Below are 19558 nucleotides of genomic sequence, written 5' to 3'. Positions count from 1 at the left end.
GCAGTTCAAACATCTCCTCCTTTTTAATGAAATGATGGACATCACAGGTAACAGGATTTTCTTCTTTATAATGTCCATACTGGGCAAAATAAAATACACTATTCAAAAGGATTTTGAACCATTATAGTTTTAGGACCCAAGTCCTTGGCTCCTTCTCAGTTTGTTCCCCACCTACGGACCTGGGAGTTGTCAACAGAAGCCCCTCAGCCAGGCATGCCTATTGATGCTGTGACATCCATGAAGGGAGCCAACCTTGCCGACCTCGATCTGGGACCTGTCGACTTTGGGCCCAGCTGCAGCCCCCGTGTCCAGAATCTGGCCAGACCATCATGCCCTCCGATCATGCCTCTCCTGGTCTGGTCTTTCTCTTTTCTGCTTCGCAGACTCCTGGTTTTGGACACCAGTGCCTAGCACCTGCCCACCACAGACCCACGCACGATGCCCATTTTCTCATTCCTCTCTGGTTTTGACATTGGTCCTCACTCTCAGATATGATTTACGGCAAGTTCTTTGTCCCTTCACAGGGGTGGTGATGCCCCACCTTCTGCCTGCTCGGTGGGACCCATACCAGCTGCCCACCTAACTCCCTGACAGGAAAGCACCTCCCATCAACAAGATGTAGAAGCCGGGGCCAGCTGGGCAAATGCCAGGTACACACACATACCCTCTCAGGAAGAAATGTAGCCTGAGAAGCACTGGAGGGTCACCTCCAGAAGGAACCCAAGAAATGGCCATGCTCCTGAGTCCCCAACCTGGGGTCTCTCGGCCTCCTCATGGAGGTCTCTTTTAGCTAACTGCAGTACCAAAATGGACCCCAAATCACATAAGTGTTCCCTCTCTTCCTCCTTTCCCCACTTTTTTAGGGAGGAAGAGCCTTTGAGGCCTGTCTGGGTTGTTCTGTGCTGATGTAGGTAACAGGTAGAGCTAAAAACATAAAAGGGGCCTATAGAGCTGGACAGTGAGTATATGAGTTCTGTGACCTTCTCAGGACCCCAATGTCACGCTCACATTCTGGAGGCCGTGCCTGACCCCACCTCCCGGAGCCTTTGAGGTCTTCCATGTCAGTGTTGGAGTCTCCTTCCTTTGCTGGACAAGGCCCCAGTCAGGTGGCCGCTCCCGGAGCTGGCATGTGGGTACAGGAGGTCTGCCCAGGACCCCATGACGGAACAGTATAGTGTCTCGGTGTCACTGGGAGAAGCTGTCACATACACATACAGAACAGCAGCTTGACCTCCTTCTGCAGCTTGGTCCTTTGAAGAGGTGTTGAAAAAACACGGCAAGACTCTAACAACATATTTGACCAAGACTTCCTCTCTTGGAAATTGTGAACTAGCATCAGTGAGCAGTGTGCTGTGTGGGAACCTACTGACAGATATGTGCCACACAAATCACAGAAAGCAGTGGAAACTGAGAATAAGCTGAAACAAGCGTATGTCCCAACTTACCAGCTAAATCCCAAACACATGTCCAGCAGCAAAAGCACAGCTGTCCCTATGGGTGGGGCCCTGGGGCCACCCACCAATCCAGGATCCTGGATGGGAAGGGCCTGTGAGAGTTATTACCCTACGCAGCCTTTCTAGGGGCAATCCTGGGCCTTCCTAATATACAGAATGGATGAAGTACAGCATATTGGCTACACTGGAAAAAAATTTATGGGTCTGAAAATGCTGACACAGGCAGACTAGCCATCTCCCAGCCCCCCAGGGGGGTTCCCACGTTAGAAGTTTCTTGTCCTACAGACCACCCAGGGAATGCAAGTCCATAACACTGGTAGTCGTCTCCATGAAGATCCATCAAGCATTCTTTCTTCAGACTATGAATTTGCTCACCAGATCTGCAAAAATACCTTCCAGCTGCAGACAACAACGACCATTGTTCTTATTAATTGTGTTGCCATTAAGGCAGAATGTGAGCTGCTTTTAAATTCTTCACTTCCTATGTTCTGCCTCTGATCACTTTTGTCTTTCCCTCTTACAGGGTTTCCATTAAACGTCATTTGTTTGGAGAAATTGAAATTAGATGTTAAAAGATATGAGATTTGGAGGAAGCACGCGACATCACCGAGGAGACAGCAGCAGCCAGGGCTGATGGAAGATGGAAAGGCAGAGGGGTCCTTTGGAGAGACAGACCGCGGACTTCAGTGAGGCACCCTGCACAGGACCCAGAGGACACAGGGCATAGGGGCTGTGGCATCACTTAACAAGATCTCAAGCCTGGCTCGGCCCTGTGGTGGGTTGAACATGGACCCCAGGACCTATGAGTATGACCATATATGGCACAGAGGGACTATCACTTTACTGGCAAAAGATGTGATGAAGGATTTCGAGAAGAGGGCCACACTCTGGGTTATCCAGGTGGGCCCTGAATGCAATCACATGTATTCTCACGAGATAGGGAAGAGGGCAGACAGAAGAGGAGGAGTGGGGGGTGACCACAGAGACAGAGACTGGAATGGTGCAGTCACCAGAAGTCGGAAAAGGTGAAGAACACATTGTCCCCTAGAGGCCCCAGACGGACTGTGGCCCTCTCAACACCTTCATCTCCGGCTTCTAGCCTCCAGAACTGAAAAGGAGTAAATTTCAGTTGTTTTAAGCCACTCAGTTTGTGGTCATTTGTTACAGGAGCCACAGAAAAGCAATACAGTGCGTGGCCCTGCCCTGGTGGCTTTGTGGGCCGGACTTGTGTGGACCAGCTTCCTGCTTGTTCTTAGGCCATGTGGTCAGTCTGTCGGGCAGAGTGTGCTCCTAAGCAAGGAGCGTATGCTCAGAAGCACAGTGTGATCTCGTGCACACAAATGTGAGCACACAAATACACACAAGTATCTGTGTGCACACACGTGCATACCCACGTACACACACATACACGCACAAAACCAGCAGAGATGGGCCGTCCTTACTAGTTAGGCTAGGCCATGCACTGGGCCGAACCCCTGAATTGCCGAGTCCTGGGGAGACAGGGTAACACAGTACATTGTTAAGAGCTGAGGATAGAAGATGATGAAGCAAACTCTCACAGGATCACCAAAGAGGAGAGGCCATTCTAACGCAAGTGTGGTTCTTGGAGGCCTTGGCAGAACAGATGGAGGAGTGAGCCCAAGCCATTCTGGACATCTGGAGAAAGAGAGCTGAGGAAATCTACGTCTGACTTCATTTGGTGAGAAGTAGGGCACCGTTGGGGCTAAAAATTCAGGGGCAGTGGAATGAGGAATTTAGGTTTTAGAGAAATTCAAGTCACTTGCAGTATGTGTGTATTTGTGGTCGATGAAACTGTTCTTTCTGGAACCTGTTTGCAGAGTACTCAAGTGTTCTCTGAGCCTAGACTGTTCTCAGAACAAACAGAAAGTCCTCGTGTGGATGTGAGGGCTGAATGACTTTTTGGAGCTCGTTTTCAGTTCAAGTTCTCACTCAGCTACTTACTGTGCCCTTGGAGAAGACTTTTGACCTCTCCAGGACTCAGTGTTTTCACCTATAAAATGGGAACAATATCACAATATCAACAATGATGGTTAATTTTATGTCAACAAAGCTTGGTGCCAAGCTGTTTGGCCAAACACTAGTCTAGATATTGCTGGAAGGTATTTGTGAATGTGATTAATATTTACTATCAGTTGACTTTAAGTAAAGCAGATTACCCTGTATAATGTGGGTGGGACTCATCCAATGAGTTGAAGGCCTTAAGAGAAAAGACTGAGGTTTCCTGATGAAGAAGAAGTTCTGCCTCAGGACTTCAACATAGAAACTCTGCCTGGGTTTCCAGCCTGCAGGGGTCAGCACTACAAATTCCAGACTTGTCATCCCGCACAATTGATTGCCTGAGACAATTTCTTAAAAATAAATCATCTCTCTCCCTCCCTCTCTCTCTCTCTACACACACACACACACACACACACACACACATCTTGTTCCTTGGGTCCACTACTGAAGATCAAATGAGGAAGTGATGGGAAAACAGGACTTCCACAAGCAAAAGAAAGAAGTTGTACCCCAACCTTACATCATATACAAAGATTAACTCAAAATGGATCAAAGACATAATAAATATAGGAGCTAAAACTATAAAACTCTTGAAGAATACCGAAAGATACATCTTCACGGCCGTGGATTTGGCAAAGGATTCTTAGGTATGACACCAAAAGCAAGAGCAACAGAAGAAAAACCAGGTAAACTGGACATAATTAAAAAATTAAAAATTTTTGTGCTTCAAAGGACATCATCAAGAAAGTGAAAAGATAACCCGCAGAATAGGAGGGACTATTTGCAAATCATATATCTGATAAGGGACTTGTACCTAAAACATGTGAAAAGTGCTCATAATTCGATAATACAAGGACAACTGTCCTAATTTAAAAATGAGGCAAAGGACTCAAAGAGACATTTCACTAAAGAAGTTGTACAAATAGCCAATAAGCATATGAAAAAATAGCGGGCTTTGTTAGTCACTAAAGAAATGCAAATCAAAGCTACCTCACACTCACTAGGATGGCTAGTATCAAAAAGCCAGATGAGAATGAGTGTTGACGATAAGGATGGGGAGAAATCAAAACCCTCACATGTTGCTGGCAGGAAGGTAAAATGGTGCAGCTGCTTTGGAAAACAGTTTGGCGGTTCCTCAAGAAGGTAAACAGAGAATTACCTCATGACCCAGCAATTCTACTCCCAGACATACCTCCGCCCCAACCCATGGGCAAAAGACCTAAACAGATTTTTCATCATAGAATATATACAAATGGCCAATAAATATATAAAAAGATGCTCAACACCATTAGTCATCAAGGAAATGTCAGCTAAAATCACAATGAGGAGCCACCATATACCTATTAGAACGGCTAAAATCAAAAAGTCTGACCATACATACCAATTGTTGGCATTGACGTGAAGGAATTAGAAGGCTCATACGCTGCTGGTATAAGTTTAAGTTTTGGAAAACAGGTTATTTCTTAAAATGCTAGACATATATTCTGTTCTAGTGAAAATAAACACATATACCCACACAGAGACTTCTACTTAAACAATCACTACGGCTGCATTTGTAACAGTTCTATAACTGAAGCAACCTGCGAGTCCATCAACCTGTGAGTGGATAAAAAATTGTGGTATACAGTGGACCACTACTCAGCAATGAAATAAATAAACGAATGGTGAACTCAGCAACATAGGCGAACCTCAAAATCATTATGCTGAGTAAAAGACAGGGAAAAAAAAACAGTACACATACTATAATCCCATTTAAAGTCCTGGAAAATGAAAACTGACCCACAGTGGTGACAGAAGGCAAATGCAAGGGGGTGAGGGGTAAGTAACAAACAGGCATGAGGAAAAACAGAGGGAGAGGGAAATATACATGACCTTGATCTTGGTGATAGCTCCATGGGTGAATACACATGTAAAAACCAGACTGTATGCTTCAGATACAGGCAGTTCAATGTATGTCGATTATACATCAATTACATGGTTTAAAAAAAAACAGAAAAAATACACATTTATTAGATAATTTAAAAGTTACTGAAAATATGATAAAGAAAATATCATAAGTGCACGTGAACTTATGATAAGTGAACTTGAAGTGAACAAGTGCACGTACTCGTTGATTCGTTGAGCCAAGGTTTGGACAGTTAGTCTACAGAAACAAGAAGCACTAGTCCTTGTGAACACATGTTTGAGAACGTTTATAACCATAGAAGCAAAAAACAGAAGCAAAAGATCAGTAAATTATCAAGGACTACGATGCAACCATTAAAAGGATGAACTTTATGTATAGGCTTCAACATTGAAGGTTGTTTCTGCTGTATGCTTCAGTAAGTAAAACGAGATACAAACTACTATGTGTATGCAGTATAGACACTATGTATACATAGGTAACACTAAACAAATGGACAGATGGATAAGCGTCCATGGGTGAATGGACAATACATCTCCTGCATATGTGCTTCCATGTATGAACGCAGAGAAAGGTGAGGACAGCTACACATTAAGCATTTATGTATGTATAATACATATTATTATTGGCTGGGTTAGAATGGCTTTGGAAAAAGATTGTTCACACATTTATGAATTCTTTAACTTGTAAAAAGCAGTATGTTTCACTCTTATTTTTTAAAGAGTAGAAAGAAAAAGGATTAAAATAAAGACAAGATTCAGCGTGCTTTGAAATGCATCCAAAAAAAAATATGTTGGTTTGAGATTTAGGGAGAGGGTCAGAGAGATAGAGGTGAGATAATGAAAGGGTAATAAAATGTCAATGTTAGAATCTAAGTACATGGGTATTGGCTGTACTGCTTGAAAATGTCCATAAAGAACATCGAGGGGAAGATAAACATCAAACAATGGATGGATGGATGGATGGATGGATGGATGGATAATAGACAGAGATAAGGCCTCTGCCCACAGCAAAAAGTGAATCTGTAATGTAACAGGTGATTTGCTCCTTCTTGGATTGCCCAGGCTCCAGGCATGTTCCATGTGACCATCCCAACAGCACATCTTCTGTGCTTCATCCCCCTTTTAATCTGACATTTGGATCACTGCGGGTTGTGCTCTGGAGTGAACACTAAGCCCGAGCTTTTCTCAGGCATACAGATTCTCCAGACACACCGAGGCCAATGGAAGGTTTGGGGTCTCAGAAACATTCCATATGCCAGGGGCCCGAGGGCAATTTCTGCCTGCTGGGGTATCTCTCCCCACCCCCACAGGGGAGTTCTGATCATAGGCTGCCCCTCACCAACTTCTACTGAGTCCTCAGCTTCTCTGTTACACCTGCCAACACTGTTGCAACAATGCAAACTTTATCCTGTTTCCCTTCCAAGGAAGCAGAGGCACAGAGCAGTCATGTTAATAAAGGTCTCTACCCTAGAAGGTAGTAGGGCTGGTCAGGGGAGAGGCTCCCAAGCTTGTACTCTTGACATCTCTGCCCACATGGCTGCTTGTGCAAGTGACAGGGAGGCAGGGGCTTCTGACTTCATCCCAACTCCAAAATCCAACCCAAGGTCACATGGGACTCTCGGTAGCCCCCTAGACTGATGGCTAGCAAGGACTGGATGGGAAGGTGTGGAATTTCTCTCCTCCTGGATTTCACTGTGGACTTGTCTGAGGTACACTGTCCTTAGCTGACTGCCAAGTACTTATGTTCCCCCTCACCTGGGGACCAGAGAACATTCCTAGTTCCTGGACAGACTGGAGAACTTTGGGGACAGAATTTTCTCCCACACCCACAAGAGGACACATCACATCCCCTTGCAGGCACTAACTCTGCCCCCCTGATGACTTGAAATGGACCCTCATTTTGTTTTCCACATCCTCTGCGAGGTTCTGGGCCATCCCCACAAATCAGGGCCCAGCAACAGCTGCAGGAATCCCATCCTGAGGCTGCATTTTAAGGAATGTCCAGGAGAAGTGCCTTCCCCAAAGAAGGACCTTTTCCTGATTGTCTTTATCCTCTGTACTTCCTGGTCCAGAGGCTTTGCCTGAGCTCACGCAATGACAGAGAAGTACCCTCAGAGGCCCAGGATGGCATACTCTGAGACGTGATTCCCCAAGTTGGGGCCAGAGTGAAAGGCCCAATCTTCCCAGTAGGGACTAAGGAGGCCTTATTGTTATAATAAATCAGCCTCACCTCATTGGCTGCAAATAGTGGAGTGATGTGACCATATGTCACTTGGGCATTAAACAAATCCTAATGAGCTAAAAACATGTTTGTTTTAGCTAATTGACCTCTTTGGCTTTCATAAACCACTTGGTAAACATCCTCAGACAACGATTTCCAGAGAGCGGATTGTGGTTCTCAGGGGCGCTGAGAAAGCCCCCCGTCTCCCGGGGCACCTCCTGCGGGGGTGCCTGCTGAGGGACACATGTGTGCCTGCCTGCTGCCCACACGACTCAAGAAGTGTGTGGTGGCAATAACAGGACAAAGTGAGAAGAGTGGAGGCAGGCCGCTCTCCCAGCGCTCTTCCTGGCTGTGCAGTTTGAGCCGTGCTTGTCTGATAAATATGGAAAGTGCCCACCCTCCGAGGGGTGCGGAGACAAAGCAGGGCTTCTAGACTCTGGGCTCCATGGCAGATACACTTGGAGATCTGTGGCAAATCAGCCCTCAGCAGGACCCATGTCCCTTCCATGCCAAGGAGCAAGATCTGGGAGCCTAAGAGTCCAGCTGTTCACCTGAGACAGGCCTGTATGCTCTGTGCAGGTGAGGGAATGATCTGGATGCCTGTGAGGTCTGGGACCACAGAGACCTAAGTCCTGCAATTGGGTTCTTCCTGCAAGCAGTGGGCCATAGCTGAGCCCTTACCCAGCAGGGGGTCTTCTTTAGCCAGGAGAATGGACACTTGTCAGGTCTCAGAGCTAACCTCACCTGACCTAGAATCACTGGTCCCATGGTGTCTAGAAGGCAGACGCCCCTCCCACTCACCACATCCTGCATGGAGGTCCGGACATCGTATTCCTACTGTTTGAAAGCTGTTGTGGCGGCGGGAGGGGGGGACCACCCCAATTCCCTGGATGCATTACCAAGATATAGAAAAAAGCTGCAAGCCCTGAAGTAGATGGGAGCCCCAGACTCAGCCTCTGCACTGTCTGGGCTGACTGCAGTCCCCCCAGACTTCTTCTCAATGTCCCCTTCACCCCTAAGGTGATGGGCTTCAGTAAGCTACTGAGATCTATTTCTTCAGCTCTACAGCAGAGATAATACCTACCAGGGAGAACTTATCAGCGATGGAATGCTTCCGTCTTGCCTGAAACCGTGAAATGCTTTACACATATTTTCTCACGTGGTCTACACAATAAGTAAGATACTTCCCTAAGGCCACAGAGCAGTGAGTCGCGGAGCCGGGCCTCCAGTGAGCTCTACCTAATTCCAGAGACGTGGATCACCCAGTGTAGTGGGAAGATGCTATTTCCAGCAGGTTAACAGCTCTATTTTGCAAGGCTCTGGTGAAAACTGTCACCTTGTGAAGCATGAAGCACGGAGTCCGGCATGCGGCAGGCACTGCAAATAAACGGTGGTTATTCAGATTACTATACACAAAGATAGCACAGTAGCATGAGAGCCAACATACCTTCTGGGTCAAACCACTTCGGGCCCTTCTCCCCAGTCCCCAGGGCTGATGCGCTTGAATTAGACAGGATTAAAGGCTTACTGGAGCTGGAAGCCGCACCCCAACTCCCGAGTTTAGCCCCGGACCTTCTGTCCACCCGCTGAGAAGGACGAGGGAGGAAGGCAGCCGCACAGGGCGGTGCCGTGGCCTTACGCACAGTCAAGGGAGCTTTTGCTTGGGAGCCAGCTCTCCTTCTGGATCCCCATGACGAGAGAATGGGCCCTGCTCTTGTCCATGCTGCTCTGTGGCCTGGCTGGCCCCACGCACCTGTTCCAGCCAAGCCTGGTGCTGGACATGGCCAAGGTCCTCCTGGATAACTATTGCTTCCCAGAGAACCTGATGGGGATGCAGGAAGCCATCGAGCAGGCCATCAAGAGTCGTGAGATCCTCGCCATCTCGGACCCTCAGACTCTGGCCCATGTGCTGACGACTGGGGTGCAGAGCTCCTTGAACGACCCTCGCCTGGTCATTTCATATGAGCCCAGCACCCTCGAGGCTCCCCGGCAAGCCCCAGCACTCACCAACCTCACAAAAGAGGAAATGCTTGCCCGGCTGCAGAAGGGCATCCGCCACGAGGTTCTGGAGGGCAATGTGGGCTACCTGCGTGTGGACGACATCCCAAGCCAGGAGGTGGTGAGCAAGCTGGGGGGCTTCCTGGTGGCCAGCGTCTGGAGGAAGCTCATGGGCACCTCTGCCTTGGTGCTGGACCTCCGGCACTGCACCGGGGGCCACGTTTCCGGCATCCCGTACGTAATCTCCTACCTGCACCCAGGGAACACGGTCCTGCACGTGGATACCATCTACGACCGTCCCTCCAATACGACCACTGAGATCTGGACCTTGCCCCAGGTGCTGGGAGAAAGGTACAGTGCCGACAAGGATGTGGTGGTCCTCACCAGCGGCCACACTGGGGGCGTGGCTGAGGACATCACTTACATCCTCAAGCAGATGCGCAGGGCCATCGTGGTGGGTGAGCGGACTGTGGGGGGTGCCCTGGACCTCCAGAAGCTGAGGATAGGCCAGTCTGACTTCTTCCTCACTGTGCCCGTGTCCAGGTCCCTAGGGCCCCTGGGAGGGGGCAGCCAGACATGGGAGGGCAGTGGGGTGCTGCCCTGTGTGGGGACACCAGCCGAGCAGGCCCTAGAGAAAGCCCTGGCCATCCTCACTCTGCGCCGGGCCCTCCCAGGAGTTGTCCGGCGCCTGCAGGAGGCGCTGCAGACCTACTACACCCTGGTGGACCGTGTGCCCAGCCTGCTGCACCACCTGGCCAACATGGACTTCTCCGCAGTAGTCTCGGAGGAGGACCTGGTCACCAAACTCAACGCTGGCCTACAGACTGTGTCTGAGGACCCCAGGCTCCTGGTGCGGGCCGTGAGGGCCAAGGACGCCTCTTCTGGGCCCGAGGTTGGTGAGGACGAGCCTCCGGAGGTAGTCCCCACGGTGCCCGGAGCCGAGGCTGCCCGGCAGGCCTTGGTGGTCTCTATGTTTCAGGTGTCGGTGCTACCGGGCAACGTGGGCTACCTCCGCTTTGACAGCTTCGCCGATGCCTCCGTGCTGGAGGTGCTAAGCCCCTACATTGTGCGCCAGGTGTGGGCGCCCCTGCGGGGCACAGAGCACCTCATCGTGGACCTGCGCCAGAACCCCGGGGGGCCGTCCTCTGCTGTGCCCCTGCTACTGTCTTACTTCCAGGGCCCCGACAACGGCTCCGTGCGCCTCTTTACCACCTATGACCGCCGCACCAACATCACACAGGAGCACTTCAGCCGCATGGAGCTGCTGGGCCAGGGCTACCCCACCCAGCGCGGCGTGTACCTGCTCACCAGCCACCGCACCGCCACCGCGGCCGAGGAGCTGGCCTTCCTCATGCAGTCGCTGGGCTGGGCCACGCTGGTGGGCGAGATCACCGCGGGCAGCCTGCTGCACACCCGCACGGTGCCCCTGCTGGAGACGCCGGAGGGTGGCCTGGTGCTCACCGTGCCCGTGCTCACCTTCATCGACAACCACGGCGAGTGCTGGTTGGGAGGTGGCGTGGTGCCCGACGCCATCGTGCTGGCCGAGGAAGCCCTGGACAGGGCCCAGGAGGTGCTGGAGTTCCACCGCAGCCTGGAGGCCCTGGTGGAGGGCACGGGGCACCTGGTCGAGGCTCACTATGCACGGCCAGAGGTCATCGGGCAGACCAGTGCCCTGCTTCGAGCCAAGCTGGCCCAGGGGGCCTACCGCACCGCCGTGGACCTGGAGTCACTGGCCTCCCAGCTCACGGCCGACCTGCAGGAGATGTCTGGGGACCACCGTCTGCTGGTGTTCCACAGCCCCGGTGAGATGGTGGCCGAGGAGGTGCCCCCCCCACCCCCTGTCGTGCCCTCCCCAGAGGAGGTCTCCTACCTCATCGAAGCCCTGTTTAAAACAGAGGTGCTGCCTGGCCGGCTGGGTTACCTGCGTTTCGACGCCATGGCCGAGCTGGAGACGGTGAAGGCCATCGGGCCACAGCTGGTGCAGCTGGTGTGGCAGAGGCTGGTGGACACAGCCTCGCTGGTTGTCGACCTGCGATACAACCCTGGTAGCTACTCCACGGCTGTGCCGCTGCTCTGCTCCTACTTCTTTGAAGCAGAGCCCCGCCAGCACCTCTACTCTGTCTTTGACAGGGCGACCTCGAGGGTCACGGAAGTGTGGACCCTGCCCCAGGTGGCTGGCAAGCGCTACGGCCCGCACAAAGACCTCTACATCCTGATGAGCCACATCAGCGGGTCGGCAGCTGAGGCGTTTGCTCACACCATGCAGGACCTACAGCGGGCCACCGTCATTGGGGAGCCCACAGCTGGAGGGGCACTCTCTGTGGGCATCTACCAGGTGGGCAGTAGCCCCTTATACGCCTCCATGCCCACGCAGATGGCCCTGAGCGCCACCACAGGCGAAGCCTGGGACCTGGCTGGGGTGGAGCCCGACATCACCGTGCCCATGAGTGAGGCCCTCTCCACAGCCCGGGACATAGTGGCCCTGCGGGCCAAGGTGCCCACTGTGCTGCAGACAGCCGGGAAGCTGGTAGCCGATAACTATGCCTCCCCTGAACTGGGGGCCAAGATGGCGGCCAAACTGAGCCGTATGCAGAGCCGCTATTCAAGGGTGACCTCAGAAGGGGCCTTGGCTGAGATGCTGGGGGCCGATCTGCAGATGCTGTCCGGAGACCCACACCTGAAGACAGCCCATATCCCCGAGGATGCCAAGGACCGCATTCCTGGGATTGTGCCCATGCAGGTGAGACACAAGGGAGACTGAGCCTAGCACAGTCCCAGCCATGAGCCGACCGGTTGTCTGCACATCCAGGGCTCTGTGCACAGTGCCGGGCAATCGCTTCCAGACTCGTTTTCGTGTTTAAGTTCTCATTAGTCACATCTTTCCCTTCCTCTCATCCTGTCATCCCTTCTTCTTCTGGTGTCCCTGAGCACCTCTGTAGAGCACTGATAACCCACGAGGACTCAGTTTGAAAACCCCTGGTATAGAAGGAGTGGCACTCTTGGCGGGGTGGAAGGCAAATGTTTGCAGCACTTCTCATCATCAGTGTTGGCGAAAAGGTCAGGTCATGAGAAGTCACTATGGTTTCGTCCCCTGGAAATGCGGGGTTTGTGTTCATTCTCACCATCTGCCTGCCTCGGGGGGTTTCAGATGGAGAGAGAGGAGCAGGCAGAGGTCTTGGCCTCACAGTTGCCTCAGAGCTAAAGCATGGAGCCTAGACACAGGCTGTGGCATGGTCAGGGGTGCTGACGGTGCACAGCCTGGAGAATCATGGCAGTGGTCAGGCACCACCTGCCTTCTCCTCCCCTCCCACGATGCAAAGCATCCAGAAGGAGCTGCACTTGGTGGGCGTGCAGTCTGGTCCAAGGGCCAGCTGGATGGCAAATTCCGAGCAAGGCTATTGTGGTCAGTATATTCGAAGCCGGCAATGGCATTTGGGGAAAACACTGAAAAGGTAAATCAAGGTTGAGGAGTTTTGCTGCTGGGTGGATGAGAGAGAAGTTCTCTAGACCAGTGGCCATGGATTCATCAGACACTCCCATAAGCTAAGAGCTTCATCGGGAAGCGGTATTTACAACATCTCTCCACATCATTTATCCTCTGTGATTTTGTGGCAGAGTCACAAGTAGTCAGGGCAGCATTTGTCTCAGGGTCCCTTGAAAGGAGGTCTAGGATGGAGGCAGTTCAGGTGGGAGGCCGTCTTTGAAGCAGAAGTGAGGGGGCAGGGAGAATGGGATAGGAAAGGAGGAAAAGCTGATGGGAAAGGGCATTATGGAAGCTGTTGCTTCCTAAAATTCCGATAGAACCCTAACAAGTGTGGGGAAGGCTTCCTGGAGCCGTCCATCTACAGACGGGACCCAGCAGTTCCTGTCCTTCTTTGGCTAAAGGTCCCCCTGGGGACATGAACTCTCTCAAACTCTGAGGCAGCTTGGAGAAGGTCCTGAAATCGACAATGGAAAGACACAGGGGTGTGCTGGAGGCAAGGCCCTGTCAGGTGAGGAGCGGTTGTAGCAAAAATCAGAGGAGGGCCAAGGGCACCAGAAGCATCTAGTGCAGAATCATCATCCCTGTTTTACAAAAAGAGAAATGGAAACCCAGAGGGGTGCAGAGGAGTGTGACCCATGGCTGAAGAGCTTGTGACTAAGGGCAAAGCAGACCCTGGAGGCTGGGTGTCCCAGTTAACATTCCGGCCCACAGAGCCTGTGTCCTTCTAGCAGTCTTGGAGAGAGAAGATGAGGCACAAAACATGTTGGGGGAGCCTAGAATGTGCCAGCACTGTGCTAGACTCGCAGGGCCACCAGATTCCAAATCGAGGACTCACTCCTTTCCAGCATCGCCAGGATTCATGGTTTGGAGTCACATATGGATTCAGCTTCTGGTTCCACCACCTACTGGCTGTGTGACCTTGGGCAAGTTACTTAATCACTCTGTGCTTCAGTGTCCTCATTGAAAGGATGGGGATGCTATAGGGTGCCCTCATGGTGATGGTAAGGGCTGTAATGTGCTCAGCACAGGGCCAAACCCCCTTCTAAAGGTTCAGGGGCCCAGGAGCTAGCTAATGTCTTCCCTCCCAGCCCTAGGGAAGAAGATGAACTCAGAACCATCAGGAGGTATCTGGTGAGGTCAGGGGAGTCAGAGTGGAGACCACGCCTGGGCCTTGCAGCTCTGGACACCGCGGTGTGGGCTTGACATGCATGAACATTCTCTGTAAGGAGTCTGCCAACCGCATTTGGGTCCACATCCTAGGCCCACCACCCACATAACCTCCTAGGCGCTCCATCGGAAACCTTCTTCAGAAATGTTAATTCCCTCCCATACCCTCAATATCTTTCACGTATAAAGGAAAACTGTGGTGCCCGGTTTCCTGAGCTGTAACATCTGCTCCTCTGCTGACACTGAGCTGGACCCCCACCCATTTTTTTCAGATCCCTTCCCCTGAAGTCTTTGAGGACCTGATCAAGTTTTCCTTTCATACTAATGTGTTTGAGGACAACCTTGGCTACTTGAGGTTTGACACGTTTGGGGACTGTGAGCTGCTCACCCAGGTGTCAGAGCTGCTGGTGGAACATGTTTGGAAGAAGATCGTGCACACGGATGCCATGATCATTGACATGAGGTCAGTGGCTGGGGGGGCAGAGGTCTCTGGCCAGCCAACCCAGGGGTTCCGGCGTAATTGGCCGTGGGGGACCCCAACATCGGTGATCTTTCTAAGCTCCTCAGATGATCCCAGTGTTAATTCCAGGCTGAGAATCACTGGGCTACTCCTGTGGTTTCCAAACTTGCCTGGCCATAGGACTCAGTGGAGAGAGAGGGGGAAGGGAGACTTTAAAAACAGATTCTGGGGGCTTAACGTGACCCTAGTGAATCTAAAGCTCCGGGGTGAGGCCCAGTCATCTGTGTATTTGAAAGGCATCACCCCGGATGATTCTGGTGATCAGTCATGTTTGGGACAGCTAGCTAGGCCACCACCTGCATTGTGCCTCTTATGTCATACAAAGTCAGCCCGTGACCACCCTGATCATGAGAATTGGAAAGCCAGAGTCCCCAAGAGAATTTGAAAATAAGCCACTATTGTGGCAAAAAGAATTCTTTGCATCACAAAATGGCTGGTGGAGGGACGCTTTTAGGTAGAGACCTCCCTCCTGGAGTGGGTGGAAGAACACCCACCCCCAGCGACCAGGCCCCTGCCTCCATGGACACAGGGAGGGGCAGGCTGCTCCCCCAGGGATACAGACAGAACCCCACTTTGCAGCTGCAGGAGACAGGCTGCCAGAATTGGCCAAGTCATGACTTGCTTGTCTGCAGCTCAGCTGTGGTTCTTGTCTGTCACTAGAGGGCTCCAGATCTCAGAGGCTTGTTCTCCAAAACCTCTCCCAGGGCTCTGTGGCTACATTTGTAAAAGAGGAAGTGGCCCAGCCTACAGAGTGCTTCCAGACCCTTCTAACCTGAGGTTTGGAGTTTCAGACACTGAGTTCAAAGGCCCTAAACCCAGCTGGCCCACCCTAGACCTTCAACCAGAAGAGACTCCTATCATATCACCAGCCCACACTTCTTATTCACAGATGAGGAGACAGGGTCCCAAAGAGTTCACATAACAGGGCAAATCCGAACGTCCTAGGACAGGCACAGGTTGTCCCCTCCCCCACTCTTCCACTCCCCATCCAGTGTGGTTCCACAACTCTGAGCACTCTGCTGTACTAAGTAGCAGCTCATTAGGAGACCTGAACAAAAATGCCCAGTGGGTCTTATGAAATTATAGAGAATGCAGCCAGGAAAGCGGTGTCCTCACAGGCAGCATGGGTGTGGAGAGCAGTCTATGGTCAGTAAATGAGGAAAATCTATCAGCAAGTTCATGACTGCAGGACTTGTCAGAGCCTTTAATGTAATGGACACAATATGTATCACATAATGTATTAATATGTGATCAGAAAGGGCAGGTATGGCACCAGTGTTTTGAAATTTCTCAAGAGACTTGTACTCTGGGAAATGCCAACCACAGAATTCTGCAGGAGAAAGATGGGACAGGGAGGCTGCCTGGAATTAGTGTCCTCCTCAGGGCAAAGGTCCCAGGCTCTCAGAGGGGAACCGAGGGCCTCCCTGTGAGCTCTGCCCCAATGACCCCCACTTCCCTTCCCTTAGGTTCAACATCGGTGGCCCCACCTCCTCCATCTCTGCCCTGTGCTCCTACTTCTTTGATGAAGGTCCTCCAATTCTGTTGGACAAAATCTACAGCCGGCCCAATGACTCTGTCAGTGAGCTCTGGACCCACACCCGGCTCGCAGGTATGTACAGATGCTTTCCCTTTCCTGTTCTCATTCTAGAAGCTTCTGGAAAATCAGGGAAAGACAGCTTGGGTCCAGGGAAAAGTAACAGTAAATGGAATATAAAGCTCTGCATGCACTGCACTTTTACATATGATTCTTAATCCCTACAAAATGCTACCATTATGCTTATTTTCTAGATGAGCCTTGACTAGGTCGAGTCTCTTGTCTAACATCACCCAGCTAATAAGTGGAAGCGCCCAAATCTGAATGCCAGTTTCTCTAAAACCAAAATGCCCTCCGTTCTGGCCACGACAACCATCAGCATGCAAGGCACAGCAGAATTAGAAGGACCCTTGCCCTTCACCAAACCCCACAGAGTTTCTGGTGCTCATCCTCCCTGAGCTGTCAGCAGCAGCTCAGCACACCTGCCTGAATAAAGTTTGTGGTTCTGATGGGGTCTCTGCCCTGCACAGGCGCTACGCTCTGTAGAGCCAGGGCTCTCGTGGTCCCCATCACGGGTGATAGGCTCACTCTGATTCCCTGGCTCAGCATGACAAACCAAGAAACCTACGCTCCCATCCGACGAGGGGCTGGGAGAGCAGTGGGAGGAAGGGTGCATATGACCAGAAAAGCACCCCACAATTTTCATTTGTACACTTCCTTATCACACAAGGATTCGAGGGAGATTCCAGGGCACACATTCACAAATACTGCAAAACGTAAATAAAAATTAGAACCGGGTGAACTGTAAATTCAAACAGTATTCAAAACCAGGAGTTACAAACAGACTCAAATCTGCAAGAGCATGGGGTCCTAGATTGCAATGATGTCCAGTATGGGAGCCGCTTGCCACATGCAGCCACTGAGCACTGAAATGTGGCTCATATGAATTGGGATGTGACAGGTGTAAAATATACACCAGGTATTTTAGGGCTTTTCATGGAAAAATAAAGATGTATAATATCTCCACAATGTTACTGATTACATTTTTGAGACAAACTTGTTTTGGATATGTTGAGTTAAATATAATATGGTTAAGATTCATGTCATCTGTGCTTTTTTTTTTTTTTTCTTGTTTAATGTGACTCCTAGAAAACTTGCAGCGACATCTGTGGCTCACTTTCTGGCTCACGTTGTGTTTCTATCGGACATCGTTGCCCTAGAGGGCTGTTGTCGTGAAGCCACGAGTTTGGGTCTTCCGGGAGTCCAAAGTGAAAAGAGAATCTGGCAGGTTAGGCATTCTTATGATTCATGAAGAGGAAGCACATCCTTTCCTCGGGAGAGTCAAGGCTTTTCCCGTCACTCAAAGATAAAAGTGCCAGAAGTGCGTGAAGCAGCTGTCAAGCCCTTACAAACTGGAGATGGGGCACACGCTCGTAGCCCCATTTGACACTTGCAGAACTGGGGCTCACAAAGGAATGCCCTGCATGTGGACACAAGGCCACAGAACCAAATCCCAGGCCTTCTTCTCTGCGGGTCCACACAGTACGGAGAAGGCAGGTGCCCCACAGTGCTGACTGGACTCCCCATCCTCTGTCTTCCAGGTGAACGCTACGGCTCCAAGAAGAACGTGGCCATTCTGACCAGCGCGCTGACAGCCGGCGCCGCGGAGGAGTTTACCTACATCATGAAGAAGCTGGGCCGGGCACTGGTCATCGGGGAAGTGACCAGCGGGGGCTGCCAGCCACCACAAACCTACCACGTGGATGACACTCATCTCTACATCACCATCCCCACGGCCCGCTCAGTGGGGGCTGTGGATGGCAGCTCCTGGGAAGGGGTGGGTGTGGTGCCCCACGTGGCTGTCCCTGCTGAGGGAGCCCTCACCAGAGCCAAGGAGATGCTCCAGCACACTCTGCTGAGGGCGAGGAGGAGCCCCAGGATGGGTGGGACCTCCAGGCCACACACCAAGGGCACTCCAGCACGTGGTCCTGCCTGAGGCCTCCGGGTTCAGAAAAGGGACCTGCTGAGCCCCGGTAGGCTTAGAGTTGAAGGCACCCTTGCGGTTCACCCGATGGTCTCTTCACCATTGCCAACATCTCTGAGCACATAGGGACAGGCAGCTCACCCCTCAGAGGCAACCCCCTCCATAGTAGTTATTTTGGGGAGGCGAAGTCAGGTGTACCTCCTACCCATGCTTCTTAATTGCCAAGCCCTAGAGCAGCTCCATCCGACCGAGCTACGACGTGAGCCGCAGATCGCGGCACTCACGTCACTTTACCTTTTCTAGTAGCCACCTTCTTAAAAAGTAAAAAGAAACAGGTGACGTGTATTTTACTAATGTGATTTATTTACCCTACTATATCCACAGTAGTATCATTTCAGCAATATAAAAATGATTGTGAATGAGATGTTTTTGCACGGAGCCTTCGAAATCTGGTAGGTAGTCTGTACGTAAAGTGCTTCTTCCCCTTCCTCACGCACATGTCTGGGGCTCAGGGGCCACCTGCGGCCGGCGGATCCCCTGTGGGACAGTGCAGGCCCAGAGGTCAGGGACCCCCACTCCCCCAGCACATTGTCCCCCGTCTGCCCTCCCTGCCTCCGCATCTTCCCCATTAAAGCACCTCTCCCTCTTGCCCTGGGATCATTTCTGTCCCAGCATTCTCCTCAGGGGTGGCAGCCATCGTGCTCACCCTGGTCTCCCACTGCCCATCGCTTAGCACAGCGCCTGGTGCAGGAACGCACGTGAGTATCTGGCAGCAAGTCTGTCTTCCCTTCATGTGTTCCGCCCAAGGCCTTGTTCTCTGGCTTCCGCCAGGGCCCCCAAAGTGAGCTCTAGTGTCACGCGGCACTTGGACATGCAGCATTGTTGTTTGAGGGTAGAGTGGCCCTGGGCGGTGGTCTGGGTGCCTGCCTTTCTTGGCCTAGGGCAGTCTGTCACTGCACTGGCTGTGGTGACCAAGCCCACTCCTAACAGGGCAAGAGGGCTGAAGACCCCAAGATCTCCTCCAGAACTGGGCAAGCCCCAGGAGGAGACAGGAAGCCCGGGGGTGACCTGGAGGAAGGCAGCCACTGGCTGGCCCCTGGGAGCTAGGCAACCTTACTCCACTAGAATCAACAGGGACCCAAAAGTGAGAGACCTCCAGGACTCTGCCCAAAGTCACGGTGGGGATGAAGCCGTTACAGCAAGGACATCCCCCACCCTGCCAATCAGTGCTCTCAGAGCCCCGGGCTCCAAGATGTCTGAGTGAAGGGAGGA

General features: G+C 51.7%; 1 protein-coding gene across 2 annotated transcripts; it reads left to right on the top strand.

Moving 5' to 3' along the window:
• The first annotated feature begins 9171 nt into the window (after positions 1-9171).
• On the top strand, positions 9172-18631 carry RBP3 (retinol binding protein 3). Of its 2 annotated transcripts, none has more exons than XM_058696943.1 (4): positions 9172-12337; positions 14521-14711; positions 16235-16377; positions 17904-18631. In XM_058696943.1, exons 1-4 carry the CDS (start codon positions 9290-9292, stop codon positions 18296-18298), a joined length of 3777 nt encoding a protein of 1258 aa, XP_058552926.1. In that variant the 5' UTR covers positions 9172-9289; the 3' UTR covers positions 18299-18631. The 2 variants fall into 2 exon arrangements, with proteins under 2 accessions (XP_058552926.1, XP_058552927.1); XM_058696944.1 differs by lacking the exon at positions 17904-18631 and adding an exon at positions 16557-17403.
• The last annotated feature ends 927 nt before the right edge of the window (positions 18632-19558 follow it).

Source organism: Neofelis nebulosa, chromosome 13, assembly GCF_028018385.1.
Source record: "Neofelis nebulosa isolate mNeoNeb1 chromosome 13, mNeoNeb1.pri, whole genome shotgun sequence".
Classification (NCBI taxonomy): Eukaryota; Metazoa; Chordata; class Mammalia; order Carnivora; family Felidae; genus Neofelis; species Neofelis nebulosa.
Note: the sequence above shows the minus strand (reverse complement) of the source record. Positions and strands in the feature narration are given on the sequence as shown.

What these genes read in the sequence shown, in the direction of transcription:
- RBP3 (XM_058696943.1), top strand. Translation starts at nt 9,290, where the DNA reads ATGACGAGAGAATGGGCCCTGCTCTTGTCCATGCTGCTCTGTGGCCTG. An exon ending in GCCATGATCATTGACATGAG is followed by an intron (nt 14,712 to 16,234) that starts GTCAGTGGCTGG and finishes CCCTTCCCTTAG; the next exon opens with GTTCAACATCGGTGGCCCCA. An exon ending in GACCCACACCCGGCTCGCAG is followed by an intron (nt 16,378 to 17,903) that starts GTATGTACAGAT and finishes TCTGTCTTCCAG; the next exon opens with GTGAACGCTACGGCTCCAAG.